Source organism: Arachis ipaensis, chromosome B05 (genome assembly GCF_000816755.2).
Source record: "Arachis ipaensis cultivar K30076 chromosome B05, Araip1.1, whole genome shotgun sequence".
Classification (NCBI taxonomy): Eukaryota; Viridiplantae; Streptophyta; class Magnoliopsida; order Fabales; family Fabaceae; genus Arachis; species Arachis ipaensis.
This window is the reverse complement of record NC_029789.2, coordinates 143151992-143177758: the sequence shown is the minus strand read 5'-3', so window position 1 is coordinate 143177758 and position 25767 is coordinate 143151992. Positions and strand designations below refer to the sequence as shown.

The following is a 25767-nucleotide window of genomic DNA, read 5'->3' as shown; positions in this document are numbered from 1 at the left end:
CTCAAATAAGTTTGTAATTTTGATAAGTATAAAATAATTTTGAATTGTATCTAATTATGTAATAATATATTAACAAAAATAATTATATTATATTAATTATTTGAATAATTATTTAAAACAATACATATAATTAAACGATTATATAAAATATAATTAGACTTTTACCTTAAAACCGCCATGGACTTGAGTTGAGAACCTTGTGGCGAGTGTAGCAGGTGTGATCACTGGTGAGTACTTCATCTTGCAGAAACCCTCATCAATCATCGCTCATGTTGCGTTCATCAACTAGAACTTCTCTGCGTCTCTTTTGGCAGCAAAATCAGTTAGGTACTCTTTCCCGTCCCAAACCCTTCCTTCTTCGCACTTCCCTCTCTTATTCCACTCATATTCATGCCATCAAGGACAGAACCTATCTCATTAATTCTATTAGGAATCTCCAAAACCTTGATCCTGCTTTGCATCTTTTTCAGCAAATGCTTTCCATGAATCCTTTGCCATGTGTGAAGGACTTCAACCTTTTGTTTGGCTCTATTGTTAAGATGAAGCATTACACAGTCGCCATTTCTTTAATCAAACACGTGTTCTCCTTAGGACTCAAATCTGATACATTTACTCTCAGTATTGTTGTCAATTGTCTGTGCCGTTTGAATCACACTCCCTTTGCCTTCTCTGTGGTGGGGATGATGTTCAAAATCGGCTTGGAGCCCGATGTGGTCACATTTACCGCCATTGTTAATGGTCTTTGTATTGAAGGCAATGTGGATCTTGCTATATGGTTAGCTGACCACATGGATAACATGGGGTATCAACCCAACAGCCGCACCTTTGGAGCAATTATAAATGGATTGTGCAAGATTGGCAAAATCCCTGCTGCCATTGGCATTCTAAGGAAGGCAGAAACAAGAAAGTGCAAACCAAGTGTTGATGTTACGGGTTATAGCACAATTGTGGATAGCCTTTGCAAGGATGGGCTGGTATCTGAGGCTTTGAGTCTATTCTCCGAAATGACAACGAAAGGTCTTCAACCCGATACTATCACTTACAATAGCTTGATTCAAGGACTCTGTACTTTCAGCAGATGGCAAGAGGCTGCGTCTTTACTCAGTGAGAGGAAGCAAAAGGGAATTATGCCGGATACATATACTTTTAATATTTTAGTGGATGCTCTTTGTAAAGAGGGGAAGATTTCCAGTGCTAGAGCCATACTTGGTCAGATGGTACGAATGGGCGAGGAGCCTGATGTTGTCACCTATAACTCAATGATTGCTGGTTATTGTTTACTAAGTCAAATTGAGGAGGCCAAGAAAGTATTTGATTTGATGGTTCACAAGGGATGCCTACCAAATGTTAGGACTTATACGTCGTTAATCCACGGGTGGTGCAAGATCAAAAGGATTAACAAGGCTATTTATCTTTTGGAAGAAATGATCAATAAAGGACTAAATCTGAATGTTGTTACTTGGACTGCCCTTATTGATGGATTTTGCAGAGGGGGGAAACCGATAGCTGCTAAAGAATTGTTTTTTACAATGCACAAGTTTGGTCAACATCCTAATGTACCGACCTGTCGGATTATATTGGATGGCCTATTCAAATTCCATTTGTTTTCTGATGCAATATCATTATTTAGAGAAATAGAGAAGAATAATTTGGATCTTGATATTGAAATTTACAATGTGGTGCTCGATGGGATGTGCAATGCTGGAAAACTAAATGATGCGTGGGAACTCTTCTCTTGTCTTCCAGCAAAAGGCTTGAAACGTGATGTATATACTTATACAATAATGATCCAAGGTCTATGTAGGGAAGGACTTGTGGTTGATGCTGAAGAGTTACTAATGAATATGGAAGAGGATGGCTGCCTGCCGAATTCCTGCACATATAATGTCTTCGTCCAAGGATTACTGCGACAAAATGATGTTCCGAAATCAATAAAATGTCTTCAGATTATGAAAGACAAAGGTTTTTCCGCAGATGCTACCACTGTGAAATTGCTTATAGATTACTTCTCTGTCCACAACGGAGAGAATGCCTTTCAAGAATTTGTGCAGAAAATTACTTGAATATATCAATATAACCTATTAGTTTATTATTTCAATCGATAATTTGATGTTTTAGGCTTTTAGTTGTTACGTGCGTAGATATATTCTGTATTATTTGGTTGTTTAATTTTGAGGCTTTGGATTGGGATAAGTTTGTCTGGACTTTCTGAAGAATATGAAACTGATTCTTCCATGTTCCTCTTTGTTTGTAAATTGGCCACAGCAGAGCAAGAATGTCCTTCTTGAGAAGGTTATGCATTGTGTTATTCTAGTCTAGTTTGTTTCAAGCTTCATTGATGTGGATTTTTACGGAGCAAGGTAAAACTTATGATATGATAGTTTGTGAGCATTGAATTGGATTCATTTCTTAATTTTTGGAGAAGGCTGGCCTATTCATATACCAACCAAAGCTTAATAATGTAAAATCATATATCATTCATATATACAGCAACCCATTAGTTATTGACAAATTCTTAAATGGAGTTAAACTTTGCAATAAATTAGTTTTTGTCAAATTTGCGATAAATTAGTTCTTATCTTATCAAGTTGAAAGATACCGTAGGAAAAAAAAAAGGTGATTTCTGACATGCCAAAAATATATAGACTATTTCTGAATTGGTTCCAAGAGTTAAAGATCTAATTACTGAAAATAGAAATTGGAATCAGAATCTCATTCAAGAATTATTTTTTCAAGACGTTGCAGACAGGATTTTATCCAAGCAATATGATACAGATTGGCTATTTATTTTACCATCCGCCTCTAGAGCTTTGCCCGAATTATATGCTGCAGAAAAAGCTGTGGATTGATCTATGGAAGTTGAAGTTGCCTCACAAAATTAAGCTATTTATCTGGAAAGCTCTCCATGGTTGACTTCTGGTGCTTGCTCAGATTCACCACCGCATCCCATATATATCACCAATATGCCCCTGCTGTCATAAAGTAACAGAAACAATCACTCATTGTTTGATTGATTGCTCTAGAATTAAAGAAGTATGGTCTCATAGTTATGTTTGTGACTGTCTTTCTCCTCAGAACCCTAACAACTTTTGGACATGGTAGACTGCATCAAAAGAGATGTTTAACCCGTTGAAAAATGATGACCGTAATCGTCAATTGCTTGCCATCATTTGTCGAAACTGCTAAAAAGCTCGCAACCAGTTAATTTTTGAAGATTCTACTAGCAAGTTCTGTCAAGTTGCTCCGTGAAATCCAAAACACTCTCCATTTAGATTGTCATCTCTATTAGACAAATTATTAGTTTCATTCAATTTGATTTATCATTTTTTTTCTTTAAGATTTTTCTTCGTTTTTCGACCATGCACCATTGGATGAATACCTTAGTATATTATTTTAAGAAATCCCCATATTTTATTATGCTCTCCTACTTAAATACCTTTATATTTCATTTTTCAATAATGAATGAAATATAACTTACTATGATACTATCTTTGAAAAAAAAAAGACACAAGTATTGGCTATGAGCTTCAACTGCACATGGATTTATGCCTTAAAAGAACTAGATAATTACATAAAATGTTTTACACTCCCCATACAAATCGCCATGAACTTCACAAGTAATCACAACATTGTGGCGAGCGTAGTTGGTGTGCTCACTGGCGACTGCTTCATCTCCCAGAAACCCTCATCACTATTCACTCCTCGCTCATGTTGCGTTCATCAACCACAACTTCTCTGCGTTTCTTTCGGCAGCAATCTCAATCTCAATTTGGTACTCTTTCTCATCCCAAACCCTTCCTTTTTCCCACTGATATTGATGCCATCAAGGACAGACCCCTTCTCGTAGATTCTATTAGGAATCTCCAAAACCTTGATTCTGCTTTGCATCTCTTTGACAAAATGGTTTCCATGAATCCTTTGCCATGCGTGAATGACTTTAACTTTTTGTTTAGCTCTATTGTTAAGATGAAGCATTACACAGCTGCCATTTCGTTAATCAAACACTTGTTCTCCTTACGACTCAAATCTGATATCTATACACTCAATATTGTCGTCAATTGTCTGTGCCGTTTGAACCACACTCCCTTTGCCTTCTCTGTCGTGGGGATGATGTTCAAAATCGGCTTGGAGCCCGATGTGGTCACATTTAACACCATTGTTAATGGTCTTTGTATTGAAGGCAATGTGGATTATGCTATTTGGTTTCTTGACCACATGGATTACTTGGGATATCAACCCGACTCCCACACGTTTGGAACAATTATAAATGGATTGTGCAAGATCGGCAACACCCCTGCTGCCATTGCCATTCTAAGGAAGACGGAAACAAGAAACCGCAAACCAAGTGTTGATGTTGCAAGTTATAGCACAATTGTGGATAGTCTTTGCAAGGATGGGCTGGTTTCTGAGGCTTTGAGTCTATTCTCCGAAATGACAACGAAAGGTTTACAACCCGATACTATCACTTACAATTGCTTGATTCAAGGACTGTGTACTTTCAACAGATGGCAAGAGGCTGTGTCCTTACTGAGCGAGAGGAAACAAAAGGGAATTATGCCGGATATGCGTACTTTTAATATTTTAGTGGATGCTCTTTGTAAGGAGGGAAAGATTTCAAGTGCTAGAGCCATACTTGGTCAAATGGTTCGAATGGGAAAGGAGCCTACTGTTGTTACCTATAACTCAATGATTGCTGGTTGTTGTTTCCTAAGTCAAATGGAGGAGGCCATGAAAGTATTTGATTTCATGGTTCACAAGGGATGCCTACCAGACGTTACGACTTATGCGTCATTAATTCACGGGTGGTGCAAGATCAAAAGGATTGATTGGGCTATTTATCTCTTGGATGAAATGATCAATAAAGGATTAAATATGAATGATTCGACTTGGAATACTCTTATCGGTGGATTTTGCAGAGTGGGTAAACCTTTAGCTGCTAAAGAATTGTTTTTTACAATGCACAAGTTTGGTCAACAGCCTGATCTACTGACCTGTGGGATTCTATTGGATGGCCTATTCAAATGCCATTTGTCTTCTGATGCAATATCGTTATTTAGAGAAATGGAGAAGAATAATTTGGATCTTGGTATTGTAATTTATAGTGTGGTGATGAATGGGATGTGCCAAGCTGGAAAACTAAATGATGCACGTGAACTCTTCTCCTGTCTGCCAGCAAAAGGCTTGAAGCCTGATGTATATACTTATACAATAATGATCCAAGGCCTTTGTAGGGAAGGACTTTTGGTTAATGCTGAAGAGTTACTGATCAATATGGAAGAGGATGGCTGCCTGCCAAATTCCTGCACATATAATGTCTTCGTCCGTGGATTACTGCGACAAAATGATGTTCCGAAGTCAATAAAATATCTTCAGATTATGAAAGACAAAGGTTTTTCTGCAGATGCCACCACTGTGAAATTGCTTATAGGTCACTGCTCTGTCCACAATGCTTTTCAAGAATTTGTGCAGAAGATTATTTGAATATATAAATATAACCTATTAGTTCATTATTTGAATCGAGGATTTGATGTTTTAGATGTTGCATAACATATTCTGTATTACTTGGTTGTTTAATTTTGAGGCTTTAGATTGGGATAAGTTTGTCTGGACTTTCTGAACAATATGAAACTGATACTTCCATGTTCCTCTTTGTTTGCAAATTGGCTACAGCATAGTAAGAATCTCTTTCTTGAGAAGGTTATGCATTGTGTTATTCTAGTCTAGTTTGTTTTATGCTTCATTCATGTGGGTTTTTACGGAGCAAGGTAAAACTTATGATAGTTTGTGAGCATTGAATTGGATTCGTTTCTTAATTCTTGTTGTGTGTTTTATAGAATATCCAGATATGGGCTATTCTACGTGTACACCAAAATCAGCCACCAAAGTTAACCACCAGTATAAAATACATGTTAGAATACAAATACATATTGAAAATAAATAAGCCACACATGTATTTATACACAAATACATTGGTGGCTGATTTTGGTATACAAATAGTATTTTTGTCTTATATTTAACTGTGTTTGTATAATATTCTAGAGTGTTTGTCCTATCCGATTGGGAGATATTGTAAAAAATATTTTTCTCGTAAAAAAAATCTATATTATCAAGATATAATTGTAATTGAAAATATGAGATGTCTTGGTCTCACTTGTAATTGTGTATAACTCGAATTAGATTGGTCAGATGCGAGGGGTCAAACTAAATGTTATTTTTTTTAATTATTTAATAAAAACTTTAAAAGTTAATGTGAAATATATTTTTGTTAAATTTTGTCTGTTGTTTTTAATTAATTTTTTGATTGAAATTACGTTAAAAAAATTCTAATTGTGTTTTTAGCTTAATATACAATATAATATCTTAATATTATCAAATCTTTAATCAATAAATATATTTATATGATTTAAAAAAGGCTTTTGAGCATAGAAGGTTGAAACTCAGTTCTTTTGGGATAAAATATTTGGCCAAGCTCAATCAGGCATAATAATTATTTAGTTGCATCTGCCATCGGAAAGGTAAACGTTACTTGGTACTTTGTAATTTATCCTCAGTAAGAATAAATCTTATTTGCAACGTTTTTTTTAATTGTTATTCTTATTAGATACCTTAAAATTTGGAGCAGCCAAGCAGGAAGGAAGCTAAGAATGGAAAGGGTAAGGATAAAAATTAAAATTCTTATTTATTTTCAAATTTTTATATTATAAGAAATCCTCCTTTCTCTGTCCCCACAAAAGATAAGAAGTTTTAGTTTCTCAAATATAATGTTTGTATACTAGTAGTTTTGTAATTTTGTTTTGTTTTTAGTACAAAATAATCTTCCAAATAAACAAACATAACGTTCTAAAAAATATGTTTCTATTGAAATAAAAAAAATAATAACTTAATGACGCCCCAATGATGATTGATTTAAAGGCACATACCTTTTTAATCATTGGCCTATAATCTAAATATCATGCAATGTTTTACATTCCCATTCCCATTGGTTTGTAGCCATCAAATGAGACACTACAACTCTACAATAATCTCACTTTTAAGAATCCAAGTCCACTTGAATATCTCCCTATTGCCATCTCAAATCCAAAGTCCACGCCAACGAGTCTTGGCTCTAGTGGTATTTCTCCCCCCGTTTTCATTTCAAGGTCTAGGGTTCAAACTCTAGAGAATGCAATTGAAAAAAAAATGTGATAAAATATGTAAGAAGTAATAAAATATGTGAGAAGTGTGTAAATATATTGTGTATATTAGGGATTGTCCAATCCATTGGGGTACCTAAAATTGAGAGTTATTTAATCCACCGACCAAAAAAAAAAATCCAAAGTCCCCCAATATTATTGTGTGCTATATTAGTCAAGTCAACTATTTCACATAGCACATATTAATATTCCAGCTTGTTTTCATATTTTTAATAATTCTACTATAATAATATCTTGGATCAAGTTTTTAGTAGTGAGATTGACCCCTAATTTATATATATTTATTAACTATTATATTTTTTTAAAAAGATTAGAAAGCAAAACATCATTAAAAGAATGGACATATACAAGTTAAAGTGTTAAACAGTATATTAGACTACTGATTGGAATAAAACGAAATGAACACAACTATTGGCATATTGGCATTGCTATAAGAATTGGATTGAATTTATTGGTTCAATTCGGTTAATCAAAAATTGGTATTGAATTAATTCGGTTCAAGATAAAAATAGTTTGGCAGTAAATTGGTCTAAAATAAAAAAGAAATAATAAAAGATTGATTAATTGATTAAATCGGTTTATTTTTAACGATTAATCAATTTAAAATAATAAATAAAAATATATATTTATTATAAATATATTATTTTATTATATTCGATTGAATTGAACCTTCAATTCTACCAGTTTTATAACCTGTTCGCTAATTAATTTTCATATGGAGGTGACGTTAGGGCAACATAGCGTTATGGGAAGGCTTTACCTGCAGTGTGGGATCAGAGACGAACGAAATCGGACCGTGCGTGTTGGGGGGAGCTAATCGCACGGTCCGTCTTGCAAAGACAACATGGAGGGTCCGAGTTGTGAAGGGGTTTCCACGCGTCACAGCTCCCTTGCTCCCTAGAACGGTGCCCCCTCAAGCAGCAATGAAGTATTTACTTCCCACACCTACCTCCGAAAGTCCCTCAAACCATCGTTTTCATTTATTCCCACCCACCCAGCAGCTACATTCTTTCTTCTTCTTCATCCTTCAACAACACACACACAACCTCTTCATACAAAACAGATCAAAATGCCTAAGAAAAAAAAATATAAAGATGTTAATCGTCCTGAGTATCATATTGTAAATTATCTCAGCTATGATGATTATGTAAGTATATTTATTAATTTTTTTTAATATTTCAAAATCAGTATTAATGTTGTTAAAAAGTTAATTATAGTTATTGTTTGAGGTAGTTTAGGAGATATATAACAACTTCAGTATTATTATTATTCTTAATGTTATCATCGTTATTGATTTTATTATTTAAAATTATAATTACAGTTGTTAGACTTTTAGTTATAGTTAGTTGTTGTTGCGGCATACGTGGTGTAGTAGTTCATAATTAATTTTAGAAGTTATAACAGTATAAGTGATAGAAATTTTTGGTAACAGTAAAGAAAGAAAGATTAAGGGTGGCGATTAATGTAGAGGATTTTTTATTAAGAATTAGAGTTTGTAAAATATAACAAAAATTTGTTAGCTTTTGGATAAGGTAATCAATTAAATTTAGGAGTTAAAATATTATTACTTAGTAGATTGGATTTGGTAAAATTGTTATTCGTTAATTAAATTCAGTAACTATGTATGTGGTGTGATTTAATTTAATGTTTGTTTGTGGAGTTATTGGTGATAAATGATTAATAATGATAGGTAATTAGTTGATAAGTTAGGGTACAATGACTACATTTCGTAATTAACAAAAAATTTAGCATGATTTTATTTAATTAGTTGCTCTTTTTAGAAAATTATGATTTTTTTGTAGTAGTATTTGTAATTGTTAATAATTTGACTAGTACTTTATGTTTTTGTAGAGTTCACGAATGTTGACCTGTGATCATCCTGTGCCCCCGAATCGGTATGATGATAGAGTGGAGGCGCATCTACAGTTTACTGGTTTTTATCATGCGTCCCAGATTGGAATAGTCCAATGTCAGAAGGCGCTTGTGAATGCTTTAGTGGAAAGGTGGCATCCAGATACACATACCTTCCACCTTTCTGTTGGTGAATGTGCTGTGACGCTAGAGGATGTGGCCTTAATTCTCGGTCTTCCCACGGACGGTTTTCCAGTCACAGGGATGACTATTAGTAGTTTTGAAGCCTTAGAGGCGGAGTGTCTGCATCAATTTGGGATTGCACCAAGAAAGTTAGACTGTAGAGGGAGCTGCATAAAACTGACATGGCTTCGTGATCTGAAAGAACGTTTACATTTGACTGATGAAAATAGTATACAGAGGTACGTGAAGTGCCATATTATGTTGTTGATCGGTACCATATTGTTTGGAGACAAGTCTGGGGCATCTGTGCACTGGAAATTTCTGCCATTGCTAAGTGATTTTGGCAGTATCGGGCAATACAGTTGGGGTTCGGCATGCCTAGCCCACCTTTACAGGGCATTATGCAAGGCATCTCGTTATGACTATAAGGAGATCGATGGTCCACCCACACTGTTGCTCGTTTGGGCTTTTATCCGACTGCCATATCTAGCACCAATTCCGAGGGAACCCCGTAGTTTTTCCCTTGCAAATAGGTAGCATTATCTTACGTTGACTATGTATCTGACACTTGCTCACTTCAGGTAGGCATTCGATGATCTTCAGGAAGGACAGGTATATTTTCGGGTCAGAAGTATCTGATTTTGGTTTAATGTTATTGTTAATTGGATTGTAATCATGAGTCTCGTTAATTTTCACCAATTTGTTATGCGTGTCCATCTCATTCAAGAAGCGGGTCATCCTGGGGCGACCTTTGGCCACGCGTCTTAGGAATGGATTGGGTATGATCGCGGTCCGGTGTAAGCAGGCCATGTAGAAGGATTTCCCAGTGGCCTAAACCTAACTCGATAAACCTGACGAACCTAGTCCATCTTATACACATCATGCACATACAGTTGCCAGTCCAGTCGTTGATTTGCACAACATGCAAACACATGCCGACACGGGATCCGATCCACCTGAAACTCACCACAGTCACATTTATGCCGACGTAGGTCGACAGCATACTCCAGTCCACTAGGCATCTCACGCACTTCAAATACCTCATTCTGCCTGTCGAAGCAGTTAATCTGGATATTTTCTGATGCAAGTTAGTTTGCATGCAATTTCGTGGTCACAAGCTCCAAAAATACATGGCCAGCATTAATCCTTGCCTCCGCCTCGGCTCGTTTTCTGGTGAATAGCTCGTTAAGCCTATAGAATGTTGCTTTGACAAGTGCAGTGATTGGGAGGTTGCGTGCACCCTTCAGGACAGAGTTAATGCATTCGACTAGGTTTGTCGTCATGTGACCCCATCGGTAACCACCATCAAATGTCAATGCATACTGTTCACGGGGGGATTCGGTTTAACCAGTTAGTGTAAGCCTCACCCCGTTCTCGTAAACGCTGGTAACGCACTTCGTACTCACGCACCGTCCGCGAATATCCTGCAGAATAACAAAAAAAATATATAAAAAGGGGATTTACATATACTAAATGAATGACACGCTATTAATAACAAACTTCCAATTACTCAATATTACCTATATTAATGACAAGTTTTTGCAGGTACGGTGCCTTGAATTTTCTCAGGAAGTTCGACTCAATATGCCTGATGCAGAACATGTGAAAAGCTCTAAGAGGCGACCAAGCTCCATTACTCCGCTCCACGACTGCATTGATGGATTCGTGTCGATCGGATATCAGTCCCACACCATCCCGAGTCACAACATGTTGTCGCAGGTTACTGAGAAAGAAGTGCCACGCATCAGATGTTTCTCCTTCCACAATAGCAAATGCAATTGGGACGATGTTGTTGTTGCCATCCTATAAAACTGCCACTAACAGACAACCCTTATACTTTCCGTACAAGCACTTGCACAATTGGCTTACAATGCCTGAATGCTCTAATGCAGGGGTAATAACTCCAAAAGACTCGATGCAATACCCGAATATCACTGACCAAGTCATCGCCTTGATATGCAGGCATAGTCTCAAAATGGACGATAGCTGATGGCTCCTTATGACACATGGCCTCAAACCATATAGGCAACGCTTCGTACGATGCTTCCCAACCTCCAAATATTTTTTCTACTGCCTTTTGCTTAGCCAACCATGCTTTCTGATAACTGACGGTGTAGTTGAACTTTGCTTGCACGTCTGCAATAACTGATTTTACCTTTAACGAGGGGTCAGCCTCAACCAATGGCTTTATTGCTTCTGCAATTGTGTTTGAATCGAGCTTGGAATGATCCTGAGAAATGGTAGATCTGGTACAAGTGTGACTACCATTATACCTCCGTACCACCCAACAATGCTTCCTACTGATCATGCTAACCCTGATAAGCCAATCACACCCAAACCCATACTGTGTACACTTCGCATAAAATGTCAACGGCTCCGACTCATACACCCGCTAGTCTACACTTCTTCGAATGCTATACTCTTTCATCGCCCTAATAACAGATTCCCTGGAACTGAATTCCATCCCGACAACAAATTCACCATCTGCGACAATAGAAATTTCTGGCGGGACGAAAACCATATAAAAAAAATTATTACACGGATATTTAATAACCAAATTTAAAGGTACATCAACATTCACTGCATCAATTATGATATACATAAACTTTATATCAGCTTTTATCTCATTCTAAACAAAATAAAAATCTAAACACATAATTACCTAAATAATTAACTACATACTAATTTATATTTAACTAAACCAATAACTAATTAAATAAAACTATTATCTTAAACTTACCTAAATAATAACAAATACGTACCTACACTCATATATTCCGGAAACTCTGGAACATGCATGGCCTCCAAATCCAACACTCGCATGAAAGATGGCTCCTCAAACGGCACTTCGTTCATGAGTGCATTTGCCACGTCTGTAACATCTGGGGCCACAGTGCCATCACCTTGCTCTTCATCCCCGTCTGGACTGACAACTTCGTAATTGCTTTCAAACTCTTCTTCACTGTCACTATTGTAATCTTCTCGTACAATATTTCGGTCGGCCTCAGATTGTTCAAATTCAATGTACAACTCGATGAACGAGATTCGGGCACGACTTTCAAAATACATTGAAAACATCTCTTGCAAACTCGCTTCGTCCGTTACATATTTGGATTCAAATTGGACGAATCCACCAAACACCGGTATGGGATATCTGTATAAAATGCAAGATATTTTTCTCGACATCTCAGAATCAATCTTCTCACAGATCACACCTTTGAGCTCTTCAAATGAGATTGTGAAGGGAATAACAACATCTAACGGATTTTCACAAATAAATTTCACTCCTTCAGAAGTTTGTAACAAAATCTGACCAAAGTAATACACTTTTAAAAGAACTCTATCATCCATCTCTCTCACTTACCTAAATAAGAATAGAAATTTTAAAACCAAAATTTTTTACTTCATTGAAACTAAGAAGGACACAGGTAGAAGAGAGGAGAAGAAGTGCTCGAGCAAGAAGAAGAACCAGATCTAAAATCTTCTTCACGACACACACCCTTTTGTACATATATATATGCACCCATAACTCGGACCCACCAGTTACTTGCTTCTGATTCAAAAAACTATAACACTCAAATCGGACCATGCGACTTCTTTTTGGAATTTTTAATCAAAATTTAAACAAACACCCAACTCGTACCATGCGTTTAGTGGCTTCTGATTCAAAAAAAACCTATGAAACCCAAAACGGACCATGAGACTTGTCAATGGAATTTTTAATCAATTTTTAAACAATCACAACACGGAGGGTCCGATTAGGGTGCTGCTGCATTTTCAAATTTTCTCTCCATTGAAATCGGACCATCCGATTTTGTCACCATATTTTCGTTGCAAATTACTCGCACGGTCCGAGTTCTCCAACTTGCTACTGAGCAAAAAGCTGCCCTACACAATGGTCTAGCTCCCATGTGTCCCATAACCATGCCCAACACAACCCTGATCTCCATAACTAAAAAAATGAGCCTTCGGTTTTCATATCCTTGATTAATAGAACTGTGGTGACCTCTACAAAAGCTGTGACTTTTGAAACACCAACTTGTGGATACATTCACATGCATAATTCCAACTTCTTGTTGGTTATAAAAAGGACTACAAACTACAACTAAATTAACCAAACTACTAGTACATAGGAAGGTTCACCAAACAACTTTAGAACTGAGAAATCAATGGCCCAACATAGAAGTGGGGATAGGATGGTGATGGAGAATGGTCTTGACTCTCTTGATCATTATGAACATGATCATGATCATGCAGATGATGGTACCATAGAGCATGAATCAAGACAAAATGGTACCATAGAACTGAGGGAAGAAGAGGTTTCAGTGGAAAAGGTGTTTCAATACAAGCTGGTTCCATCATGGAGGAACCAACTAACTTTGAGAGCTTTTACAGTGAGCCTTGCACTCAGCATACTTTTCACCTTCATAGTCATGAAGCTCAACCTCACAGTTGGAATCATACCTTCTCTGAATGTGTCTGCAGGGCTTCTTGGGTTCTTCTTTGTGAAGACATGGACCAAGTTCTTGGAAGGTTCTGGAATGTTGAAACAACCTTTTACAAGGCAAGAGAACACTGTCATACAAACATGTGTTGTTGCATCCTCTGGCATAGCCTTTAGTGGTATAACTTCTTTTGCTACGTCCTTTTCTAAAATCGTATACTGTCATTCATTCAAATTCATGCATCATTGAGTTAAATACTTTTATTGACGTAACAATACATGATTGGATATCTTTATAACACTTTTTAAACTTTCTAAACGGATGTCTTGAAATATGATCTGTGATTAGTCTCTAGAGTAGGATTGTTACCTTAGCATTGAAATTAAGAGTGAATACTTGTGTTTTTTTTTTGGCACTTTTTGCTCATAGAAAAGTAAAAATGAAAAAGAAAACGTATGTACTTTTCTCCTTGATTAGTATTATTCTGGCATGATGTGGAACTCTGTAGACCAAGATTGAATTTATATAAATTTCACTGAAAAATCTTCAACACTAAAGTGGACAACTAAATATGTATGTAACCAATTTTGACTAATTTTGAAGAAATTTAAGGCCAGATGATATCATGAATTCAAAGATAATGCCATTTTTGTGTCTTGAGTTTCAGTATATACCAAAACAAATTTGAGAGGTGAAAAGAAAACAGAAAAGAAAAATATTAAAGAAAAACTTGATGATTTTACTTTATAAGAGGTATATGTGAAACCATGCTGATGCTCACTATTTCATCTATCACTATTCACTAAGGTAATGTTAATCTAAGTTGGAAAATTATATCATTGTTATTTGACAAAATTGAACGTTTTGGATAACATTTTGTTATTAAGTCATAATAGGAGGCTCATGCTAACTGAAAATTCTGATTCAGATTCTGTGTTTGACTTTTATATGATCAGGAGGATTTGGGAGTTACCTATTTGGAATGAGTAAACGAGTGGCTGATCAAACATCAGATAGCAGTGACTTTAAGGACCTAAAATTAGGATGGATGATTGCTTTTCTATTTGTTGTTAGCTTTCTTGGACTCTTCTCAGTTGTACCTCTTAGAAAGGTATGACTAGTTCTTCAAACATTGATTGCATTATCCATTTCCGTTTAACTTTTTTTTAAGTACAATATATTGGAAAATGAATTGAAGCATGACTTCCAAAGAATTTCAGATCGCACGCTTTTGGTTCCAACGAATTTTTATTCTCTTGAAATTGTCGAGAATTATTCTTATAGGACAGATTGGTCCTCTCTCATTTTCAAACAAAATTTTAATACTCGTATTGAACAAATAAGTCCTTAACAAATTTTATTATAAGATAATTAGGTCCAAAAATACATTCTAAAACAAATTATATCTATTTCAAAATGATGTAGAGCCAATTTGTACGATGAGAGTAATTCTCAAGAATTTTTAAAAGATAAAAATTTGTTGGAAACTAAAATGTCTAATCTAAAATTCTTTGCGGACCAATTTGGATGTTTTTTCATTATCATATTTTACTGTTACCATTTGTTATCAACTTATCATTGTCTCAATTTTCATTTGCATGCTGCAGATTATGGTTGTTGACTTCAAATTGACATATCCAAGTGGTATTGCAACTGCTCATCTTATCAACAGTTTTCACACTCCTCAGGGAGCCAAATTAGCAAAGTATGCACTGTAGCAGACTCTCACGGCATCAAAATTTAGATATCCAAAACTAATAATTTCTTGTTTCTTTTTCTACTATTTCAGGAAGCAAGTGAAAACTTTGGGAAAATTCTTCAGTTCTAGTTTTCTATGGGGTTTCTTTCAATGGTTCTATACAGCCACTGATCAATGTGGATTTCAAGCCTTCCCTTCACTGGGGCTCAAAGCATATCAGAACAGGTACATTATGAGATATGTAAGCAGTCATTTTATCTTGAGAAGAACATGTGCATAAATCTAATACTAAGATACCTCATATATTGGAACATATTCTCAATTAGGGTTGTACTTGGTAAGCAATTTGCCCAACACGTCCACTGATCTCAAATGGCCTTTCGTATTTGCGGATTAAGCCCTTATGAACCTTGCGAAAGGCTTTGAATTATTGTGGAAGAAGTTTAATCATTATCTTGTCTCCTACTTAATAGCTTGCATGTCTCCTCTTTTTATCTGCCCATTTCTTCATCCTCTTTGTAGCTTTGTCGAGGTAAAAACGAGTGACATCTGCTTGTTCTTTCCATGACTTAATCATATGATAAGCTCCAAGGCTCTTCCCTGAGTAAGAGGAAGAAAGAGAGTGAGGTGTAAGCGGCTGTTGTCCAGTCACAATCTCGAACGGACTCTTCCCTATAGACTCACTCCTTTGCAGATTGAATTAAAACTGAGCAATATCTAGGAATTTTATCCAATCCTTGTAATTAACGCTTACGAAATGCCTCAAGTAACACTCAAGTAAGGCATTCACTCTCTCGATCTGCCCATCGGTTTGAGGATGGAAGCTTGTTGAGAAATGAAGCTCTGACCCAAGGAGTTTGAATAGCTCTGTCCATAGTCGTCCTGTGAAACGTGGATCTCGATCACTAATGATGCTTTTAGGCAATCCCCAGTACTTCACCATATTCTTGAAGAATAGTCGTGCTGTTTCTTCTGCAGTGCAGTCAGTAAGGACAAGTATAAAAGTAGCATACTTCAAAAATCGATCCACTACCACGAGAATAGATCCAAATCCCTCAAACTTCGGTAAGGCAGATATGAAATCTAGAGAGACACTTTCCTACAGTCGCTCTGATGGAGACAGAGGTTCCAACAACCCACTTGGTATTTTGTTTTCAATCTTATCTTGTTGGCACACAAGACAAGCCTTCACATAATTTTCCAATTCATCCCTCATTTGAGGCCAATAATAGGAAGATTCAATAAATGGCAAGGTCCTTTGTTGGCCTTGATGACCAACCCATTTGGCGTCGTGGCATTGCTTTACTAGCTTTCTCCTTAGATTTTTTCACTTAGGGACGTATAGTCCTCTCTCTTTGGTGTAGAGAATATCGTCTTTTAGCTAAAATCTTTTGGTCTTACCTTCTCTAGCCAACTCCACCAACTTCTTGGCTAATGGATCATGATGCAACCCTTCCTTGATGGTATGCACAATATCTCCTTCGACCATGGAAATGGCTGCCATCCTGTACGGTGCTGAGACAAGCGGTTTCGCTCCTAACTCAAATTCAATTTTGTGGTCCACCTTCCTCCTAAGTGGTAGTTGTTTTGACAACTCAGGAGGCATCACATCCTTATTTTCTTCAAGGACTTCCTTGATTTCGGGAGGAACGTCTTCTTTTTCAGATGTTGACTCCTCTTATAGTAGAGGCAAATACATCATCTTCCCCTTCTTGAAACCTTTCTTGAATTGCATGGTTGAGAGCATCGGGATTCCTCCAACTTGTGAGATTATAGGAACCATGCATGGAGACCCTCTCTCCATGACGCATACTATGTTGTACTATGGCATAGGTATTATATTTGCCTTCCTTTGCAAATCAAGCCAGATGACTACTATTTTAAAATTGTCCATGGGTGCTACTAAGAAATTCACAAGGCCCTTCCAAGATCCAAGAGTCATTTCAAACCTTTTTTCTACTCTCTTAAGGGGTTCACCCTTGGTATTCATGGGTTTGAACCAACCATTTTTTTCGGTGATCTTCATCCCAAGCCTCTTTGCTTCATCAGGTGTGATGAAGTTGTGTGTAGCACCAATATCGATCATAGCCATGACGGGTTTTTCATTGATAAAAGCTTTGACATACATCAAGCCTTTCTTTTCTGTGGTGCTTGTCTCTTTGTCCTTCACAGCATTCATGAGTTGGATATCCAACACACTCATTTACTTGAGTTTGGGCCTCTCGTTCCTCGGCGAAAGATACCAGAGTCCCTAACTTAGGACAATCCTTCATTTGGTGTGATCCCTATACGAAGCATCCTCCTTTGGGCACAAAAGCCTTCTTTTTTTTCTCGTACTCTTTCTTTGAAGAATATTTCCCTTCATTCTTGGTTAAGAAACTCTTCCCCTTGTCTTCCCCACCTTTAGTAGAACTCGGCTTGGAAGAAGACTTGGATTTAGAGTCTCTCCTATGATACTCAGTAAGTGATTCGGCCACCACGATGGCCTCATCGACATTCTTAACATTCCTTATTTGTAGTTCTTATTTTACCCAATGTTGGAATCCATAAATGAAGAAGAACAATGCATCCTCTAATACTGAGTTGGGGATTTGAAGTGTGAGAGTAGTGAACTCTTTTACATAGTCGCTAATCGTACTCTTGTGCTTCAACTCCCTCAACTTCTTCCTTACTTCATAAACCACATTCTCAGGGAAGAATTGTCTTTTCAACTCCCTTTTGAAATATTCTCATGTGGCTATGTTGCAAGTATCCTTCTCCATATCTACGCACTTTCTCCTCCACCACAAAGTAGCATTATCAGAAAAGTAGAGAACTGCAGTGCATACCTTTATTGCTTCTTCGACCACCCCTTGGCCTTTAAAGTACCTCTCCATTTGCCATAGGAAGTTCTCCACCTCTCGAGCGTCCTTCACGCCCTTGAACTCCTTTGGTTTAGGGAGATCAATCTTTGTCGTCTCCCTTATAATAGTTGGTCGAGATTTTGCCTCCTCGAACAAAACTCAAACTACCTCAAATAGCTTCAAGGAATTCTCAAGCTTCTCTTCGATTTGGAGCATACTTTCTTTGAAAGCATCTAGTTCTCGTAACACGTGAGTCTCGATGGTCTCCTTGTCATGTTCTATCCTTTGGAAGCGCTCATCCATAGAGGATAGAACATTTTCCAACATAGAAACTCTCTCTTCTAAGAAGTTAGCGTCCTTACCTCTAGGCTCACTTGAAGAACGGACTTTCTTGCCTCCCCATTGAGAAAGAATAGCGTCCCTTCCCCTTTGATACTCAACATGCTCCATGGTTACACTAGAAGCCATACCCACAAACTACTTGTGGTCCCTCTCGAACCTTGCTCTAATACCAAACTGTCACGGCCTTGGACACACTCCAACGCTACCGTGCCGACACTTGGACTTACTCAACCTCTTGAGCTAAGACCAAGTCAGCCTAACCCTCAAATACTTAGCAAGAAAGCTAAGAACACAAGAGAAAGGAAGCTTTGGTGGAAAGAGCACTTTATTACTCAAGTGTTTGTTACAAATGATTCACACACGACTCACACACCCGAAACTCTAACTCTCACCCCCTATTTATAGCCATCCACCTCCTCAATGAATGGTTAGGATTAAATCTAATCAATGGTCTAGATTAGTCATCTAGAACCTTCATTACAAATATCTATCATTCCACAACTTTCTAAACACTTATAAATTATTCCACACTACTATTCATACTTCTATATACATCCACACTCTTCTAGAATATTCCATGATCTTCCAGAGTCTTGTAGAACCTTCTAGGGTATTTTGGGACCTTCTAAGATATTCTAGGACGTTCCAAACATATCTAGAACATTCTCAAACACTTCAGAAAATTATACAAATGTCGTTAAATATAACTTTCTAAAATTTATCGTGACATATAGCTGCCATCTCTACAGCCACTTTGCCTCACATATTTCATCAACTGAAATGGTATTACATGATTGTCATCTACCTCATTGCTCCTACCTTAGCATTTTGCAATTCTTATGGCTGTACACTGACGGATTGATCCTTTTCATCCACCTATGGAAAGCTTGCCATCTTTACAATTGGAGCATAGGCCGGTTTATCACATGGTGGAGTTCTTGCTGGCCTAGCAGCTTGTGGGGTAGTGATGAACATTGTTTCCACAGCTTCTGACTTGATGTAAGATTTTAAGACTGGCTACCTTAGCCTCGCTTCGCCTTGTTCCATGTTTATGAGCCAAGTAATTGGCATAGTAATGGAGTGTGTAGTTTCTCCTTGTGTCTTTTGGATTTTCTACAAAGCATTTCCTGATCTTGGGACACCAAATAGTGAATACCCTGCCCCAAATGCAATGGTTTTCATGAACATGGCCATATTGTGTGTAGAAGGCTTCAAGTCTCTACCAAAACACTGCCTCTTGCTTTGCTATATCCTCTTTGGTTCTGCCATTGTAATAAACATGATCAAAGATTTCCAAGGTAAAAGAGGGAGGTACATACCACTTCCAATGGCCATGGCAATACCATTCTATCTAGGATCCTACTTTGACATTGACATGTGTGTTGGAAGTTTGATATTGTTTGTGTGGGAAAAGTTGAACAAGGCTAAGGCTAATGCATTTGGACCAGCTGTAGCTTCTGGTTTGATTTGTGGTGATGGAATATGGACTCTGCCTTCTTCAATTCTTGCTCTTGCTGGAGTTAAACCACCTATTTTTATGAAGTTCTTGTCTAGGGCCACTAATGCCAGGGTTGGCACTTTCTTAGGGAATTGGGGTTCAATGGACTTGAATTCAATTAGTGTCTTAGGGAAGTCTTAAAGCATGTTCTTGGGATTTAGGCGATGTCTGGTCGGGTGACAGTTAAGTAGACGAGTCCTCCAATTAGCTATCGATAAAGAGTAGGATTATCCAAAGCAGTGCCATTCATAGGAGTAAATCGAACATTAGGCTCAAGATGAGTATACTAAGTGCGACTATTTGTAATTCCGTCTCGAGCAAGAAGATTTGAAGCATATTTAGCTTGAGAGAGATAGATGCCATCATCGGTGGATATGACTTCTAGACCAAGAAAATAACTGAGAGAACCAAGATATTTCATCTCAAAAGTACTGACAAGCGGGAAATCCTGTCGGTAAAGAATTTTCACCAATATAAGCGCGTTGTAAGTATAGCTTCTAAACCAACAGAAAATCCCTTTCGTACAAACGTTTGGTTGTCACAAGTAACAAACCCAATAAAATTTATAAACCGAAGTATTCAAACCTTGGGTCGTCTTCTCAAGGAATCGCAGGGAAGTATGATTTATTATTGGTTATGGAAAACAGTAATTTTGGGTTTTCAAAAAGGGTTGAACAAGGGAAAATAAATTGCAGGAAATAAATTAATAACTATAAAACTCTTAGCAAGGTATGAAAACTGGAAGTCCTATCCTAGTTATCCTTATCAGGTGTGATGAGAATTGGATTTTGCTCCCACTTAGTTAAGTCAAATGGACAAATCAATTTAACACCTAAAGTCCTAGTCAACTCCTAAGGAAAGACTAGAGTTATAGGAATTTAAATCAATCAGGAAAGATAACAATTATCAATCACGATGAGTTTGACAACTCAAGAGTTACCAATTAATCAACCAAAGCCAAAAGAGAAAAATCTAAATTATTTATATAAATAAAGGAGAGCAATCAAAAGTCTGAAATACCTCGAACTATATTAATTAAGAAAATCATAACATGAATGGGTCATAAGCCAATTTGGCAACATAAGTCAGATACGAATAAAAGCATTTGAATAAATAAAGATGTAAAAGGAATATTGAACCTGAGAAAAAGTTGAAATCCTAATCCTAATATAAATCCTAAGAGAGAGGAGAGAACCTCTCTCTCTAAAAACTACATCTAAATTATGAAAAGTGAATTATGAATGTATCATGAGTTGTTCTTTGATTCCTCCATTCTCTGGCTTATATTCTGTGCTTTTGGATTCAAAATTGGGCCGAAAAGGGTCCAGAAATCGCTGGAGGCGTTTTCTGCAGATTCTGGTGCGTGGCGTCTGTCTCGCGTTCGCGTGGGTCACGCGATCGCGTCATCTGGAGTTTTGCTCTTCCACGCGGTCGCGTCAGGCACGCGGCCACGTCAGTTGTATTTTGCGCGAGTCACGCATTCGCGTCATGCACGCGTTCGCGCGGATGCCAGTTTGCGCAAAGCACGCGTTCGCGTCGTTCACGCGGGCGCGTCGCTTCCAGTTTCTTCAAAAACTCCATTTTGTGCTTTCCTTCCATTTTTGTATGTTTTCTTTATGTCCTCTAAGCCATTCCTGCCCTATGAGACCTGAAAATACTTAACACACAAATCACGGCATCGAATGGTAATAAAAGGTAATTAACATTTAATATTTTTTAAAGCATAGAAAACATGTTTTCCACATATATTACATAATAAGGAAGGAAATGTAAAACCATGCAATTTATATGAATAAGTGGGTGAAGGATTGAATAAATCACGTAAATTAAACACAATATAAATCATAAAATATGGGTTTATCAAGTACGCTGAAGGGACGCCTTGAGATCAGAGATACCATCAACATCATCTTCAGTAATGATCATGTTATCAACATACAGAAGTAGAAGAACAACCCCACGTTCACTTTTACGAATGAAAAGAGCATTCTTATGAGGGCTGCAAATGAAACCAAGACTGCTTATGGTAGTGCTAAACTTGTCAAACCATTCACGAGGAGCTTGCTTAAGTCCATAGAGTGCCTTGCAAATGAGACAAACTTTGCTAGAAGGACAAGAATAACCCGGAGGGGGTTTTATATAGACCTTCTTTTTTAAATCTCCATTAAAAATGCATTCTTCACATTCATCTGACTGAGAGACTATTTTTTACCGCAGCAATGGCAAGAAGAGCGCGAACAGATGTAAGACGAGCAACAGGAGTAAAAGTCTCTTCATAGTCAATACCATACTCTTACGTACAACCTTGAGCAACCAATTGTGCCTTATAACGGTCAATAGAACCATCAGAGCGAGTCTTGATCTTGCATACCCATCTACTTCCCACCACTTCCTGATTAGAAGGAGGATCAACCAAATTCCAAGTGTGTGTCTTTTCAAGTGCCTGTATTTCTTTCTGCATTGCTTGTTGCCAATTTGAATTTGTGGAGGCTTCTCTGAATGACTTACGTTCATGTTGATAAAGAATAGTAGAAAAACAATGATAATTAAGAAGATGAAGAGGTGAATTTCTTACCCTTGAAGAACGAGTGAAAGGAGGAGGTATGATGGTAGGAGTAGGAGCTTCGTCCAGTCCGAAATCATCGGGAGATGGAGAAGGCGGAAGAACAGGAGGCTGTGGAGGATGACTCGATATAGAACTTGTAGAATCATCACTAGAAAAAGGTCAAAATTGGGGTTAGTGAAAAAAGGTGACTGAGTAGGAGGAATGGACTCAAAGGAGGAGAACCGAGAAAACATGTGATGCTCCTAGCAGACAACATGACGAGATATACGAATACGTTTAGAGAGAGGATCCTAACAATGATAACCTTTGTGTTCAGTGCCATAACCAAGGAAACAACACATACAAGCCCGAGATTCAAGTTTACTATGTTCATGAGGCTGAAGAAGAACAAAGCAAACACAACCAAAAACTCGAAGAGAACTATAATCTGGAGAGGTATCATAAAGACGCTCAAAGGGAGTAACATTACCAAGAATAGAAGAAGGGAGTCTATAGATAATATGAGCAATAGTAAGACTAGCTTCACCCCAAGTACGCTTAGGACATGAAGAAGAAAGAAGCATTGCACAAACAAAGTCGAGAATGTGACGGTATTTGCGTTCAGCTGGGCCATTTTGTTGAGACGTACCAAAGCAAGAAAACTCAGACAAGGTACCATGTTCTGCAAGAAAGGTTAAGAGTTTGGAATCACGGTATTCCATAGCATTATTGCCGCGAAAAACCTTAATGACCTTGGAAAATTGAGTTTTAATCATAGTGGCAAAGTTAATATAAATCTGAGGTAACTCATGGCAATTGGTTATCAAATAAACCTCAGTAAAATGTGAATAATCATCAATGAAAATGACAAAGTATCGAGCTCCTTCCATAGAAGCGGTGGGAGCGGGACCCCAAATATCAGAGTGGATAAGATCAAAAGGAGAGCAAGCAAGAGAGGAAGTATTGTGAAGAGATAAAGCGGGTTGTTTAGTAGTTTGACAAGAAATGCAATCAAAAGACTCATGATTAACTTGACCCAAAACACCCTGAGACATAAGAAGACGCATCTTTCCCAAAGAGGTGTGGGCAAGACGTTGATGCCATAAGTGAAGAGTAGAAGGAGAAGAAGCAGCACAGAGATTTGGCACAGGAGGAATATGAAGATTCTCGAGTTCAAACAACCTTCTGACCTTACGTCCAGTCCCGATGATTTGTCCTGTCTGACGATCTTGTACACGACAACCAGAAATGGAAAAAGTGACATCAAAATCGAGATCAACAAGTTGACAAACAGAAATAAGGTTAAAGTTCAACTTGGAAATATAATAAGTATCAAGGAGATTAAGAGTTGACTGGGAAATAGAACCCTTGTCTGTTGCGTGCAAGAGGGAACCATTAGCAGTATTGACAAAAGGTGCATTTGTAGTGGTAGACAAAGACGAGAAGAGATGACGCAAAGGTGACATGTGATTAAAGTAGCCGGAATCAAAGTACCATGTAGAATTACCTAGAGTAGTCGGAAAAGCAGCAGGAGTATTACCAAAAAGGGAGAGAAGATGCTTAAGAAGAGACGCAATATCAAAGAGAGAGAGATAAGAGACGGGTTGAGAGGAGCAGAAGTGGTAGATTCAGTAGTAGAAGCAACAGTAGAAGCAGACACATTCTTGGAGAAGTTGGGATGACAAGCATGCGTGAGGTGATCAGGACAAGGTGGGCGAGTAGGACATGCAGTAATCAAATGTCCCGAGAGCTTACAATAATGGCAGAACAGCTGTGAATAATGGTAACTAATGTGACCTTTGTGGTGGCATGTGCGACATTCAACAGAAGGACAGGCTGAGAAGAGGTGCTCGGAATGGTTACAATGTCAACAGAATTTACCCTTTCTGTTTGTGGCAGCAAAAGCATCTAACTTTTCCATAATAGTAAATAGAGATCAAAGAGGGGAGAGAAAGCCGCAATTTCATAGCAGAAAATGAGAAAACATAGTGCAGAATCGGAAAGGACTCACCGAAAAATCTTAGGGAGGGTCCCACTGTTTGTCACATCAATGCCACGTCAGCGCCACATTAGCATAAGGAGGCCACGTGGTGCGTCCGAGTGGAAGCGGATGACACGCTAGCGAGGTGAGCTGGAGAGCGGGTCAAATGGCGAACCGGGTCAGGTCCGGGTGCGGTCTACCGGGAGAAGAACTGGAACGCGGGTCAAGCGGCAGACCAGGTCGGATCCGGGTGCGGGATGCTGGGTCAACGCGGAACAAGAGGCGTGCGACACGTAGAGGAGCGGTGGACCGTTGATCGCGAAGCTCAATCTGACGGTGCAGAATGAATTTGGAAGGAGAAGCAAGCTGGTCGTGGCAACTTCTTGTGGCGGCAGATGACGGCGAATATGGAGGTGTTGGAATCATGACGACGAGAGAAACGCGGTGGGGATAGCTGTGAAGAACCAAAGCGTCAGGAAAGGATCAAAAAACGAGGCTAAAAAAGACTAGTGAAGGAGAAGGAACAAGAGGGTTATAAACCAATTTACATGAAAAAAAAGGAACCTATGCTCTTGATACCATGTTAGGAATAAGAGAGTAATCTGAAATAGTGCATTATTCAAGGTTGAGGAAAAATACAATGTACAAGGGATATATATAGTTGCTAATAGAATTAAAGTAATAAAAATATAGAATTCTACAATTAATATATAGATAGCATATGTAAACACAAATAATACTAATTGATCTAATTCGATTCTAATTATTCTCTTAACATCAACTTTAGTGCAAGACTTGTTTAAGTTGCAACTTTCAAGTTTTTGCTATACTTTTCTTAGGGAATAAAGGTCAAATTGTATGTAGCAAAATTGGTTGAAGTTTACATTTTCATAATTCTGCTTTCACATGTAGTTGAACAAATATGATAAAGACAAAAAGTGCAGTGTTATATCAACAAGTATTTGGTTTCATGCTTAGATTGATTGTGTTATTTTGAAGTTCCTAAAACAACTTCATTTCGGGTATCCAAACATTTTATCATTTCTTTGTAATTCTAAAACAACTATAGTATATCAAAATTAATCATTAAAATTAACTATTAATATAAAATATATATTAAAATATAAAATATATATTAAAAATAAATTAAAATATATTTATATTTATATATAATATATAATAATTTA

At 37.5% G+C, this 25767-nt stretch overlaps 4 protein-coding genes across 6 annotated transcripts in view; all 4 read left to right on the top strand.

Annotated features, from left to right (window-relative positions):
- On the top strand, positions 172-2239 carry LOC107644604 (putative pentatricopeptide repeat-containing protein At1g12700, mitochondrial). Of its 2 annotated transcripts, XM_021103078.1 has the most exons (2): positions 197-327; positions 471-2239. In XM_021103078.1, the coding sequence occupies exon 2, from the start codon at positions 474-476 to the stop codon at positions 2061-2063; it is 1590 nt and encodes a 529-aa protein (XP_020958737.1). In that variant the 5' UTR covers positions 197-327; positions 471-473; the 3' UTR covers positions 2064-2239. The 2 variants fall into 2 exon arrangements, with proteins under 2 accessions (XP_016203976.1, XP_020958737.1); XM_016348490.2 differs by having other exon boundaries at positions 172-2239.
- On the top strand, positions 3514-5701 carry LOC107644605 (putative pentatricopeptide repeat-containing protein At1g12700, mitochondrial). The gene has a single exon (XM_016348491.2). The coding sequence runs from the start codon at positions 3709-3711 to the stop codon at positions 5479-5481; it is 1773 nt and encodes a 590-aa protein (XP_016203977.1). The 5' UTR covers positions 3514-3708; the 3' UTR covers positions 5482-5701.
- Positions 8263-9764, top strand: LOC107641402 (serine/threonine-protein phosphatase 7 long form homolog). The gene is made up of 2 exons (XM_016344896.1): positions 8263-8340; positions 9045-9764. The coding sequence occupies exons 1-2, from the start codon at positions 8263-8265 to the stop codon at positions 9762-9764; spliced, it is 798 nt and encodes a 265-aa protein (XP_016200382.1).
- LOC107644603 (probable metal-nicotianamine transporter YSL7) overlaps positions 13322-25767 on the top strand; it is a 21622-nt gene continuing 9176 nt past the window's right edge. For both annotated transcript variants that reach the window (XM_016348489.2, XM_021103076.1), the window contains exon 1: positions 13322-13406. In XM_016348489.2, the coding sequence (XP_016203975.2) occupies positions 13397-13406 (10 nt within the window). In that variant the 5' untranslated portion in view covers positions 13322-13396. The remainder of the gene's footprint in view (positions 13407-25767) is intronic.